At 44.0% G+C, this 14466-nt stretch overlaps 1 protein-coding gene across 1 annotated transcript in view; it reads left to right on the top strand.

The window, feature by feature from the left end:
• Nucleotides 1-11936, top strand: part of LOC147456495 (uncharacterized) — a 43536-nt gene extending 31600 nt beyond the window's left edge. The window contains exons 3-5 of the mRNA XM_086515489.1: nucleotides 10800-10969; nucleotides 11051-11337; nucleotides 11435-11936. Of these exons, the coding sequence (XP_086371615.1) occupies nucleotides 10800-10969; nucleotides 11051-11337; nucleotides 11435-11853 (876 nt within the window). The 3' untranslated portion in view covers nucleotides 11854-11936. The remainder of the gene's footprint in view (nucleotides 1-10799; nucleotides 10970-11050; nucleotides 11338-11434) is intronic.
• The last annotated feature ends 2530 nt before the right edge of the window (nucleotides 11937-14466 follow it).

Below are 14466 nucleotides of genomic sequence, written 5' to 3'. Positions count from 1 at the left end.
AGAGTATGGAGTACCGGCTTATACTATGTTGATGCAATATAAGAAATACCGAAAGGGGCCGCCAAGGTTTGGGGCCAATACTCTTTGGGGTGGAATTCCGCCACTCCGTGTCGCGTGTACTCTCTCTCATTCAGTTCAGTTGTTATTGAAGTGCTAAAAGTCTGTTCAATTTGTTCTTTGCTATTGGCACGTGGTGCCCGTCTTGTGGCTCTCTCTCTCTCTCTCTCTCTCTCTCTCTCTTTCTCTACTAAAGTTCAATGATTTTGTAGTTTCTGTTGGTGTGTCGCTATTGATTTCTCGCTTGGAGTGTTCAAGCATGTAACAATGGTATCAAAGCTCAGAAAGATTCTTCTTCTATGGAGGATCCGATCCCTTCTGCAACACACACAAGTTCTTGAGCAGAATCTGACATAGCAGTCAAGATTTCGTTTGTGACAGAATCTGCGTGTCCCTGCCTATGGGACATACTAAGCAAAGATTTGGAATGCATGCCGGCTCATTGACTTATCCTACGGACAGGATAGTATCCACCTCAAGAGGGCAAGAGTCTTCTAGTGGAGTGAATGAATTAGGGGAACTAGATGCAAGTTCATCAAAGGATTTGGGAGAAGAAAGGGGATTAGATGATAGTGCGTCTCATGGTTCAATGATTGAGGTTGACGTGCCAATGGACAGGGGAGGCTAGCAAGGCTACCCACAGGGTCCTAGGACACAAGGAAAGAAAGGAAAGGGAAACAACTTGTAGATCAAAGAATTCCACGAATCCAGATTGAGGTGCCAAGGATAGGGAAGCCAAAAGGGCTACCAACAGGACACAGTTCACGAGAAAAGAATAGAGAGGTAAGCTAGGTCCATCGGAAAATTTGGTTAAGGGTCCTTTTTGGCCCTTGATGCAAAGAGGAAGAAAACCTCACAAATTCTCTTAAGAGAGAGTTGTACCTTGAAGCTTTGGGCTATTAGCAGTGTCTATGCCAAAAGTTACCGACCAATCAACACAATATCGACAGGCAGACTTCACATTGTGAAGTTTTCGTCCGAGTTATGACCAGTTGCTATTGTGTTGATTCTTTCTATCTTTTGTGGTGCGTATTCCCTATCAACTACCTCGTTTTTGTGCTAATTTTTCCGATTTAATGTTTCTTTTAGTGCTAGGTTTCATTATGGCTGAGTTTGCCCTCGATCTTCGGAGTCATGACAGAAACTCAGTACGTTGATCTATGTGTTGATGTATTGTAACAAACTTGGACACCCCAAGTCAAGATTCTGTCAAGATTCACTTCAAATTCACTCACAAAACAAAAGAGAGTCGACATGGCCCGACGAAGTTCAGTGCCAAGAGATATTGGCCCCAAAAACTGGGCCTTTTCGGTATTGATTTTTATATTAATCTGTGAGCAAAGTGCAATTGAGCCCGTGGGTGCTTGCTCTCAGACTCTGTGTCCAGACGCTCTGAGTGAGCCCCTAAGGCCACTTATAAACAATTTACAGGGGATGCTAAAAGCAGAGCCCCAAAAGTTTCAACTCAAAAGCAATAATCTTCAAAATCTGCCAGTGTAATTTGCGAGGTCCGTACACTGCTGTCAGCGCAAAAAGCGGAGGCGTAGAGGTTAAGGGGAGAGAGAGAGAGAGAGAGAGAGAGAGAGAGAGAGAGAGAGAGAGAGAGAGAGAGAGAGAGTCTCCTGAACCAATCAACCTTGGCAATGAATAACTGAATGTGTATACAATGGAGGCAAGGGGTTGCTTATATAGCAAGCCTAGTAAATTGGTCTACCCAAGACTTTGAGAAATAAGTAAAACAAATACCTAAAAGCCAAACTAAATAATGGGATCACATTGGGCAGTTCACTTGAGATGCCTAAACTTTAACACCCTCTTTGCAGCTCATAGTGGACATCAATAGTGAGACCAAGTCGATGAAGAAGCTACCATAGACACCCCATTAGTGGCCAACAACTGGATACACCTCGGTGTTGCTCTCCTCAACTTTGTACCTGGAAGTAATTTCATCTTGAGCATCGATTGCCTTTGTAGAAACTTTGAACTGTAGACCATACTACGTCCAATAATCCCCATTCGTGAACTGTGAACACATCACGTCCAAATATATCTGTTGCAAAAACGCTAGGTGTCTTGTTGGGGGTCTTGGTGAGAAGGTGCCTGTTGAGCAAGTGTTCCTGTTGCCTCTTCTACCAGATTATGCTAGCGCTGGGTTTTCTTATTTACTTGGCTATCAAAATTGCCCTACCTAGTTTCCAACAAAAGTCACTTAAAAATAATAAGTGAAAATTGGCTAAAATAGGAAAAATAGGTCTATGCATTTTAAAAATGCTCCTGATGGGTTTTGACTGAAATCTTATGATCATGTTGTGTGCAACCAGAGGATATGCATCTAATCTAAGTGCCTGGACATGCACGGTCTGCGAACAGACTCACAAAAGTGCCAGAACACTTCCTAATCTAGGCTGACTGAAGTGAACCCAACCCTTACCATGAAGTAGCTTGTCCACGTATACATAGGGTTAGATGTGCATGCGACATCCCCTCCTTTTCAAAGTGAGATACTAATACCGAACTGTATGGCGTCGAGGGAGATCGCCAACAGTGTCTGGAATCCTGGGAAGGACTCTTCACCGGCCCACTCTGATGTGTGGGTCGTGCGATACTTGAACTTCATAAAGGTCTGCAACGCTTGCTTCTTTGGGCCGCGCCGAAAGCAACACAAAGTCATCTGTGGCTCCTTCAATGCTTCAACTTCGTCTAAAGTCATGCGTCTACCTTCAAGAATGTGTGAGGATGAAAATTCCTAAAACCACTTCCAACACAAAAACATGAACATACCCATTCCATGTAAAGTGACTGGAAAAATACTACTCTTCTGTAAAGCCCGTGCATGTAATGTAGATGAACATAGAGACAGAGTGTCAAACCATTCATCAAACACACGCAAACCATGGGGTTGAATCTCGACTTTCTGATCTAAGTCAATCAACTGTGGCAAAACACAATGGAAATGCCGATGCTTGATGCTCAATCCTTCTTGTGCTCTTTCGGATACTGTGTCATGCCAAGGAAGAGACATGGAATGTGAATTCCTTGAATGCAAACATTTCATCTTTTCATGAGTAATCCGCATACATCCGTGCTCATTCATGAGTGAATCGTGCTCATCCTACAATATGTCATGCCTATGAAAAGGGATCACATAAAGACGGTGACTAAAATACAGGAAAGCATCACGAATGAAACACTCGAACAATGCGTGCTGACTAATCATTCGAACACAGAATACTTCCTGTGGGGGTTCTTTGGACCTCGACTCAAGAGCGAAGATCAGTTCTTCGTGATTGAACGAATCTTCCTGTGGGGTTCTGGGGACCTCGACTCGAGAGCCAAGATCGGTTCTTTGTGATTGATCGAATCTGCAATGTGGTTAGCTTCACTAGAAAAAGCATCAACTAAACCATCATCGTTGGGAACAATCACATCTTTTTCTTGCAAATCATCATGCTTGTGAATAATCACATCTTGATCATGCAAATCATCATGCTCGTGAGTAATCACACCTTGATCATGCAAATGCTTGTCATTGTCATCCAAATCATTGTCATGTAATTCATCATGCTTATCATAATCATGCAAATCATTTGTGTCATGCTTTGGAGAAGAAGAGATTGAGAGTCTCCTTCTCATGATTCTCTTGTATCTGTGCTTGCACATGAGAAAAGAGTCGCAACAACTCTTGCATGTGTCGGTCGCTCTTCTCTTTTCTTGCTTTATTCTCGCGATCAAAGTCTGCTTGTCTTTTTTCGTGCTCACGATCCAATTCAGCTTGTTTTACTTTGGTTTCCAAGCGTGCTTGCTCGTGCTCACATGCTATGGCTGCCATTCTTTCTTCATATTTGTGCTCTACGGTTGCTATTCTTTCTTCGCTTTCTAACTTCCTGTCCATCATCATCTTGTTGAAAGCCTCCATAGGAGTTAGTGCAATCCTTTGCGTAGATGGGGAAGGGGGAGGGTCGGAAAAGCCTCCTGGTAGGGAAAACTCTTCTTCGCCACTCCCATGCTCACCACCTCCATGCGAAGTATCCATTCCGCTTTGGGTGATGACCATCCGCTGAAGTCTTGGGTTTTGAAGTTCACGAGGAACTTGGATTCATGTGGGTTCTTGGGGGTCTTGAATCTTGAGATTCTTGAGGTTCTTCTTTAGCTTGCAGTATGTGTTTGAGAAGGATCTTCTCTTCACCCGAGCTCTTCTCTTTTCCGTGGGTGCAAAAACGCTAGCTGTGTTTGATGCAGAAAACGATAGGTTTCATCTATCGCAAAAACGCTAGGTGTCTTGTTGGAGGTCTTGCAAAGAAGGTGCCTATTGAACAAGTGTTCCTGCTGTCTCTTTTGCCAGATTATGCTAGCGTTGGGTTTTCTTATATACTTGGCTATCAAAATTGCCCTACGTAGTTCCCAACAAAAGTCACTTAAAAATAATAAGTGAAAATTGACTAAAATAGGGAAAATAGGTCTATGCACTGTAAAAATGCTCTTGATGGGTTTTGATTGAAATCTGATGATCATGTTGTGTGCAACCAGAGGATATGCATCTAATCTAGGTGCCTCGACATGCACGGTCTACGAACAGACTCACAAAGGTGACAGAATACTTCCTAATCTAGGCTGACTGAATTGAACTAAACCCTTGCCATGAAGTAGTGTCACGTGACACATCCAACCCTACGTGTCCGTGGACAAGCTACAGCATGACAAGGGTTCAGTTTAGTCAAGTCAGTCTAGAATAGGATGTGATCTTGCACTTTTGTTAGTGTTCGCAGACCGTGCATGTCCAGACACTTAGATTAGATGCATATCCTCCGGTTGCACACAACATGATCATCAGATTTCCATCAGAACCCATCAAGAGCACTTTTACAGTGCATAGACCTAATTTCCCTATTTTTGACCTTTTTCGCTTATTATTTTTAAGTGACTTTTGTTGGAAAGTAGGTAGGGCAAATTGACTAAGTTTGTATAAATAGAAACCTAGCGCTAGCACTTTCTGGCAGAAGAGGCAGCAGGAGCACATGCTCGACATGCAACTTCTCAGCAGAACCCCCAAGAGGTCTAGCGTTTTTGCTCCACAGCATAAACCTAGCGTTTTTGGAACAGATCAGCCAGCGTTTTTGGATCTTGCAGATTTCTGGCGATAGTAAGAAGCAGAAGCCTCAGCGTTAGCAGATTCACCGCAGCAGGACCATTTTCAGCCTAGCGTTTTTGCCCCAACCTGAAGCCATCAACGTTTTTGCAAACCTTCGCGACAGAACCTCCATTAGGACCATCGTTTTCAGTTTTCAGCCCTTAGACACAACAGAGCAAGCCCCGAACCTCGCAGATCTCACCTTCCCGCAGCAGATCCTCGCCGCACGGTCAGATCCCGCAAAGTTCACAGTTTCAGCCTGGAAAACGCAGATTGCGTTTTCAGCGCGTCGTCGTCGTCGTCGCCATCGACATCGTCACCGACTTAGAGTCAGAATTTAGCAAATAGAGATTTGCAGATTTCAGCCCTTAGCGTTTTCAAATTTCAGCCCGTCTCGCCGTCGTCCTCATCGTCGTCGACATCGTCGGCAAGTCCAAGCATTGTAGAGATTTGTGCAATCAATAGTAGATGGCTCTTGCCATAGAGAGTGGGGCCCTTGGAAAGGGTTTGACAACATTCTGGTGTCGTATTCTCTTCTCTCTCTATCTCTCAGTCTCATGCACCTTAATTCACAGTGACCATTCACTTTGTTTGTGTCCATTGCACTCTCTCACTAAAGGAATGGAAGGCTCTCCCTTCCGTAAGTAAAAGGAACCTTGAGCACAGTTCGGAGCACTCATCTTGAGCAAAGTTCAACATTCACTTCCGCTGCACCTTACATTGGTATCAGAGCTTTGGCAGTGTTCTGTATCACTCAAGAAAAGAACCACAAGAACCACATGATTTTTTTTTGCTTGTTGCGGTCGCACGTAACCCAAGTCCTCTTGGGCATGTCGATTCCTTATCGTGTTTTTTAAGTGTGACAAGAAACCCAAGAAAGAAGGGCTTGTCCAGCCTCCCCTTGTGCCTCTTTTCACTCATTGAGAGCGGACCGTGCACTTATGGGCCGGCCAATCGACGTGAGGTGGGAAAAAGCAACCTTGGTGTGAGCGCAAGGCCGCCAAGGGGTGCGCCCGCAGAAAAGAGCAGAACTCGGGTGAAGAGAAGATTCTTCTCTAACACAGATTACAAGCGAAAGAAGAACCTCAAGAAGTGAAGAACTCAAGAACCTCAAGATCCCCAAGAACCTCACAGACCCTCAAGAACTCAAGACCCTCAAGAACCCAAGACCCACAAGAACCCAAGTTCCTCGTGGACTTAAGAACCAAAGATCATAGTGTATGGTCATCACCCGAAGTAAAATGAATACTTCGCATGGAGGTGATGGGCATGAGAGTAGCGAATAAGAATCTCACCACCAAGGAGGTTTTTCGGACCCTCCCCCTTCCCCATCTACGCCACGAGTTGTACCAAATCCTATGGAGGTTTTGGTCAAGTCGATGATGGACATGATGGCACGACAAAAAGCGACTCGCATTGACAGGGAACACGAGCGCGATGAACGTAAAGAAAGAAAAGCAGACAAAAAAGCGGCTATTGAGCGTGAGAGTGAGCAAATGCGCTTGGAAGCCGAAGCAAGACGAGCGGCCTTCGAGGTCGATTGAGAAGCTCAAAGGGACCTCGGCACTCGAGAATTGGTTCGACAAGTTCTTGCTTCGAAACCCGAGCCGGCCAAAGATGCTGGTGGTTCTTCAAGTGGCGCAAGCCGCGATTCGGACTCCAACAACCCCGTCACAGAGAAGGTCACGTTCAGTAAGTATGTTGGTAAGATGGATGCTACAGTTATTCATTCTTGGTTGCATCAATTTAATGCTTATTTTGCAACAATTAAGAAGACAGGAAATAGCAAGGTTTTGACGGCAGCCATGTACCTTGTCGGTGATGCCATAAATTGGTACCACGCATGGCAAGAGGCACAGTTGGCTGCGCACCTAGAGGAAGTTGACGAAGACGTGCCCCTTTCCTTCAATTGGGCCGACTTCCGAGACAAGCTCAAGGCGCGGTTCATGCCACCACAGTACCTAGCCACATTTGAAGGACGATTGGTGCGGTCTTAAGCAAAATGGTATGCCAATTATGTCTTTCTCTAATCATGTTTTGTAGCTAAGCACCCAATTACGCAACTCGGACGATGAGCGCAAAGAGGCATTCCTTTATGGCTTGGACGAGTATATGAAATACGATGTCGAGGTGCTCGATCCAATCGATCACAACAAGGCGGTAGCGATTGTTCTCGCATAGGAGATGAAGCACAACAAGGGAAAGCCCAAGGAAAACAAGACTTCGACAAGTACCTCTCAAACTTCTCAGAACCCTCAGAACGGTAAGAACGGTCAGAATGGTAAGAACAGTAACTCTTCTAACCAATCTTCCAATAGTCTTTCAGAAAAGAACTCTCAAAGTGAACCTAAGGGTAAAGCTAAGAAAATTGCTAACCTAATCTCACTCCAGATGAAAAAGCAGAACAAGGAATTTTAGGAGGATACATCACGTCAGAAGAGCAAAGCATTTATTCTAAGGAAGGTCGTTGTTATCACTGTCACATTAAGAGTCACATAAAAAGAACATGTCCTAAGCTTGACTCTAATGAATCTAAAGAATCCACAGAAATCACTTCCTGTGTCAATGCAATAAATGACAACACGAGTGTGTCTTAAGTTTCTCATGACCCTCCCATTGATGAGTCTCTCATTAAATGTTATGGTCATATGACGGGGCAGCGTTTTGTCATATTGACCCAGGCAATATGCATGATGTGATTAGTCCCTCTCTTGTTGAGAGAGCCCGCCTAGAGGTTAGTCAGAAATCTCCTCTTGAGGTCTCTAGCTTCGCTCCCGGTATGGACTCTCTCATCACGAAAGAGTGCCTTGATGTGTTGTTTCCAGTTCAACAAGTTGCTTTCGTAGAAAATTTTTAGTCTCTCCTCTCTCAGGATGTGATATGATTTTGGGTATTCGATAGTTTCGTGAGCATAACCCTCTCATTGATTGGGCGGAAAATACGTTCACTTTCAATGCCAAAAGTGATTCTCCCATTGTCATTCGTGGAGAGAAAGTTGATTATTCTTCATCTCTCATTTCTATTGTGCAGGCGAAGAGTCCTTTCCAGGATTCCGGATGTTGTTGGGGATCTCCCTCGATGCCATACAGTTCGGTATCAGTAACTCACTATGAAAAGGAGGGGATGTCACATGACACATCCAACCCTATGTGTACGTGGACACAAGCTACAGCATGACAAGGGTTCAGTTCAGTCAAGCCAGTCTAGAATAGGACGTGACTTGGCACTTTTGTGAGTGTTCGCAGACCGTGCATGTCCAGACACTTAGATTAGATGCATATCCTCCGGTTGCACACAGCATGATCATCAGATTTCCATCAGAACCCATCAGGAGCATTTTTACAGTGCATAGGCCTAATTTTCCTATTTTTGACATTTTTCACTTATTATTTTTAAGTGACTTTTGTTGGAAAGTAGGTAGGGCAAATTTACTAAGTTTGTATAAATAGAAACCTAGCGCTAGCACTTTCTGGCAGAAGAGGCCGCAGGAGCACACGCTCGACAGGCGACTTCTCAGCAGAACCCCCAAGATGTCTAGCGTTTTTGCTCCATAGCATAAACCTAGCGTTTTTGGACCAGATCAGCCAGCGTTTTTGGATATTGCAGATTTCTGGTGATAGTAAGAAGCAGAAGCCCCAGCGTTAAGCAGATTCACCGCAGCAGGACCATTGTCAGCCTAGCGTTTTTGCCCCAACCTGAAGCCATCAACGTTTTTGCAAACCTTCACGACAGAACCTCCATTAGGACCAGCGTTTTCAGTTTTCAGCCCTTAGACACAGCAGAGCAAGCCCCGAACCTCGCAGATCTCACCTTCCCGCAGCAGATCCTCGCTGCACGGTCAATGCTGCAAAGTTCGCAGTTTCAGCTCGGAAAACGCAGATTTCAGCATCTGCGTTTTCAGCGCGTCGTCGTCGCATCGTCGCCATCGACATTGTCACCGACTTAGAGTCAGAATTCAGCAGATAGAGATTTGCAGATTTCAGCCCTTAGCGTTTTCAGATTTCAGCCCGTCTCGTCGTCGTCTTCATCGTCGGCAAGTCCAAGCATTGTAGAGATTTGTGCAATCAATAGTAGACCGCTCTCGCCATAGAGAGTGGGGCCCTTGGAGGAGGGTTTAACAACATTCTATTGTCGTATTCTCTTTTCTCTCTATCTCTCAATCTCATGCACCTTCATTCATAGTGACCATTCACTTTGTTTGTGTCCATTGCACTCTCTCACTAAAGGAACAGAAGGCTCTCCCTTCCGTAAGTAAAAGGAACCTTGAGCACAGTTCGGAGCACTCATCTTGAGCAAAGTTCAACATTCACTTCCGTTGCACCTTACAAGTAGCTTGTCCACGTACACACAGGGTTAGATGTGCATGTGACACGAGATGGGGGTAACTCTCCTGGTAGGCCCTTAGAAAAACAATCAGCATGTGGGTGGAGAAAATCTTGGCATTCTTTGTCAAGTTCAGACATGTTCGTTTTGTGTCGGCATAGTTAGCTTGAAATGCGAATAGAAAGGATATGAATTTGATAGTAACAAGATTTAGTAGATTAAGAGATCTGTGAAAAGATCGCACTTCAGTGCGATCTGCATGTGATTGCTAAATAGGTTACAATGATCATGATTTGTATTTGAGACCCTCAACGGAAATGTGATTGATTAGTGACTCATGTCTTTGTGAAAGTGGAGTCTAATGCCCGAGTACATAGTCACTGTCTAGTGAAGAAAGTTTCTGTCCTTTGGCTGTTTTTGCAGGCATAATTGAACAATTCTTTCAAGAGGGGGGTATGTCACAAAGTGATGACGTGGCATGAACAACCTGAAGGACTTGTTGAGAGGACAAGGGTTAAAAACTCTTAACATAGATTTCCGTGATTTGTGTTGGCTGACTGTCACGCGGCTTTGCTGTATGGATTTCTGCAAATTACGCTGGCACTTTTTGGCAGTTTGCGCCATGCTTTTGAGTGCAGAGTCTTTTAGAGGCTGAATGCTTTGAAAGTGATGCTTTTGGGCATCCCATGTACGTTTATAAGTGCCCAACGGGCCACTTTGGAGAGAGTTGGACCCTCGAGAGTTGTACCGTTGTGAAGCAATAATAAAGAAATACCGAAAGGGGCGCTAGTCTTTGGGGCAAGTGCATTTGGGGACGGATTTCCGCCATTCCTTGTCGACTCTCTCTCTCTCTCTCTCGTCAAGTTCAATTATTTGCAGTTTTTGTTTGTGTGTTGCTATTGATTTGTTGCTTAGAGCGTCCAAGCCTGTAACAGAAGTACTGTGGCTCTGGCCTAAGAGCTGCATCAGGCTTCCAATGAACTTGGTTAGGTATAGTTTAGAAGTTTCAATTTTGTTATGTTCTCATAGCCCCTTTATCAAGGAGACAAGTGAAAATGAGTAGTATTGGAGCTAAGTTCAAAACTGAAGCTCATAGGTTTCAAGAGCTTCAGTCTTGAAAACGCTTTTGTCCTGCCAGTTTTTTGCAGTTAGTGAGTGGTTTGTGGTCGATGTGTGCGCAATAGTGTGTCGTCTGCCTGCTTATTCACGTCTGCCTGCTTGAATAAGAACTTTGTCATTTGAACCATCATGGAGGTTTTGAGCCTCATTATTATCTTTTTGAGCTTTGCAGCATCAAATCACCGAGGCTACGGCAAGTGCAGACTTAGCAACTGCAGATGTGAAGGATTCTTTGAGTTGCATAAAGAGCATGAAGGATTGTGGCCCTCCCGTCATTGAACGGATGATCAAGACACTGCAGACTGCAAGCACTCAAATTCCGACAAATCATCAATCGAGAGGGTAAAGTTCAAGATGCATAGATACATTGTGTTTGATCCATCATCTCTCTTTTACTGATCAACATGGCTTTTGCTCTTACAGGAGCTTTTCACAACTTCTACCAAGACCTGTTCGGCCACCGGGACTGAGTAAGGCGCCTTTGAGATCATCTTCTTTTCTTGGAGATTGGCGTAGCGATAGTTCGATAGACAAGAGCTGGGAAAATTATCAGCGGGAACGTCCGTCAGGTGACGCAAGGAACAAGAAGGGTTCTGGAGATAAACCTGCTTTACCATTTCCAGATTCAAAGAGAGCAGAGTTTTCACAAAAGAAAGTAACTGATTTGAATCAGCAAGAAGCTTCTAGCTCTGCAGGCTGTGATAGTTCAGGTAAGATCTTTGATGGCTATACAACGTCAGTTCTTGCAATGCTGAAAGCTGGAAATGTAAGCTGATTTGACTCAACCCCACAAGATTGAGGGTGCAGATGCCTCAGAGAGCAACGACCCTTCCGATGGGCTGAAGGGAGTGTCGACGAGTGATTCACAATACTACATACTTTCCCTGCTAGGCTCAGCCATTCAGAAGGCTGGATCAGCGGGTCATGAGGGTGTTAAACTTATAGCAAAAGATGTGGAAACTCAAATTGTAAATGATGATAGAGTAACTGAGCTCAAGAATTGGATTTCGGGACAAGGTCTATTGAGATTTCGCAGGAAGGCAGAGAGCATTTCCGAGAATCCAGAAGAGCAAATACAGCCAATCAAACCTGGAATAAGTACTGAGGATCTTGTAAATATGAAGGACAACTTCGAGGAATTTCAAGCAGAGCGTATAGCAAAGCTCGAGGCTTGGCTAAGTCAGCCAGATGACATTAATTCATCATCATCCAGCCAACATAAATAAGAAGCTGGCCTTTACCCTCCTTGTAATCTAATTCGAAATTCTTTTGCCGTGCTTCTATTGAGATGGTGTGCTATTTGGAAGAATTCCTTGTCAAATCAATTCTTGAAATTCTTTAAATGCTTTTATGGTCAGTTGATGTAACATCGACAGAAACTGAGCTTGCAGGCCATTTAAATGAACGGACATTATATGTGTGTGTGTGTGTGTGTGTGTGTGTGTGTGTGAGAGAGAGAGAGAGAGAGAGAGAGAGAGAGAGAGAGAGAGGTAAATTGTTTTGTTAAGGTCTTCGAAAGGCCAAAATGATCTGAGACTTTGAAGTTAACAACCTTATCAGGCATGATACAATCATCTCAGATGAATCATAAACAGAAAACATTGTAGGTCTTTTTTTTTTTGGCCATACTCTATATTGACTCGGAAAAGAATATACAATCAACCTCAAGCACTACATGTGTTTACGGCACTGATTCCAAAAGGGGGGCATCTACAAACAGGTATCTACAGACGTGTAGCAGGAGATGGACAAAGAATCGACTTTCTGGTGTTCAAGAGTGTCTCTCTATGCCAACACATATCTAGAAGAAAGAACCCCAAGCATCCTTGGTCCTTGTAGTCCATGATCCAAGAAAATGGTCCAAATCTCTCTTTAAAGAGAGTGAAATCATCCTTGGATCTTATAATCAGTGCTGCAGTGGGCTCTGACATATCCACTTCTCTTGAGGTGTACCTTTGCATCTGCCTGTCTCAATCTCTAGCTGATGTAATGATGTGACCAATGATACTTCTCAAACCACGCGAGAGATGGGTATCTATGTGTCTTGATCTTGATCACACGATGAAGCCATCCTCCGTAGTATGAAGAAATTGCTTTCGATAGAAGGCTATCTTTGTCCCCAACTCCTTTGAAGGTGCAAATCATGTCATCCAATTGAGTGAGATCTTGCCTGATTATCTTGGTAATCTCTAAGTGGCTCAAAGTAAGAGATGGTGCATCTAGAAAGTATTGAAAGGGGGGTAGCTTGTCCATGCTAATTGAAACCAAGATGACATCTACGCATACCAACATGAGCTGTCACCGTTGCTCGCCAATTGTTGGGAAGATTCAAGAGCTAGTCGTGCATATCGATGGCGAGGGAGCTCCCATAGACTATGAATGAAGGACACTTGGTGAGAGCCTCCACTACAATGGGTGTAGCCTCTAGTTTGTACTAGTGTGTAACTTTTTGGTCTCATTTGTCATTTTCGCCTTTTGAAGACGTTGATATAACATCTCTCTCTCTCTCTCTCTCATATCCAATATAATCAGATACAAGGCATCAGTGCCACATGAGATCATTAGAGCCTAGGTGGGGGAACATAAAAATAAAAATAATTGAGGGTAACTAGAGTGGGTAGGTATGCAAGCCTACCCTACATCCTCATCTTCATCTTCATCACATAATACATCATCTCAAAACATTAGGGGAGGTGTGCAATCATATGAGTGCTAATAAAGTGTACAATGGAGAAAGTATACAAAGGTGATCATTGCATGAACTCTCTCATGGGTCTCTGTAGTATGGCCTCGATGTCTTGGGAGGGTGTGCTCAATGTCACTCAACTATGCTTCGTAGCCTCCAATGTAGACTTCATCTATGATGTGAACATCCTCGCACCCTCGGGCATTGTGAGCCGCCAAGTTAGATGGGTCGAGCAAGAGGATGCCTCAATGACGGTGTGACTGGGTAACTTGTGGTGGGCCATCCCAACTAGTCCCTTTGTGAAATGGGACTGTGTGCGATCCTCTCTATGGATCCTCTATGTGTATGTCCTCTGCTCCTGAGGGTAGACTCTCTAAGTTTACAGATCTCCAACAAGGCACATTAGTAATCCATGATGCAGGATAAGGGCCAAAAGCCCTCTCTAAATAAGCAATGAAAACGTGCACGGATCTCATAGTATGCTCTGCACTACCAAATATAATGCTCCTCTGTATCTGGATCTCTCTAGAAAACTTGACATAATCTCCATTTGGGGGTATACCTTTGTATTGGCCAATCAATATCTCCAATTGGTGAGATGAGGTGTGTAGCTGTCCAATAACACATCTAATGCCATGAGGTAAATGGGTGTCCATATACCTGAAGCATGATATAAACCCATCAGCTATCATGTGCAAAAATATGGTTTCAATAAAAGGCCATCTTCGTCCCCACCTCATGTGACAGAGACACCCAAGTCCTCCTAGTATCCAACTCATGAGATCATGTCTGATAATCTTGCTAATCTCTGAATTGTGTGAGGGTGAGGGATGATCCGTCCAAAGAATAAAAGGGGGTATCCTATCCATACTATCTAGATGTCTTTGCATACCCTCTAGAGAGTTTGAAATAAGCACATTATCACCGGAATAATGCAATAGAGGTATCCATGTACTTGACCAATGTGCCCCTCTAACCCCTGCAGTCTCAATATAATCAAAGATCTCACCAATATACATCCAAACAAAGTCGGAGAAAGTAGACATCCGTGCTTCACCCTAATAGAGCATGACTAACAAACTCCCTATAACTGCCTCATAGAGTGCCATGGTACCCCATACAAGCTCGTGTGGGATCTCAACTAATGTAGTCT

The sequence above is a fragment of the Adiantum capillus-veneris genome, chromosome 6 (assembly GCF_014529385.1).
Source record: "Adiantum capillus-veneris isolate H3 chromosome 6, ASM1452938v2, whole genome shotgun sequence".
NCBI classification, from domain to species: domain Eukaryota; kingdom Viridiplantae; phylum Streptophyta; class Polypodiopsida; order Polypodiales; family Pteridaceae; genus Adiantum; species Adiantum capillus-veneris.
Note: the sequence above shows the minus strand (reverse complement) of the source record. Positions and strands in the feature narration are given on the sequence as shown.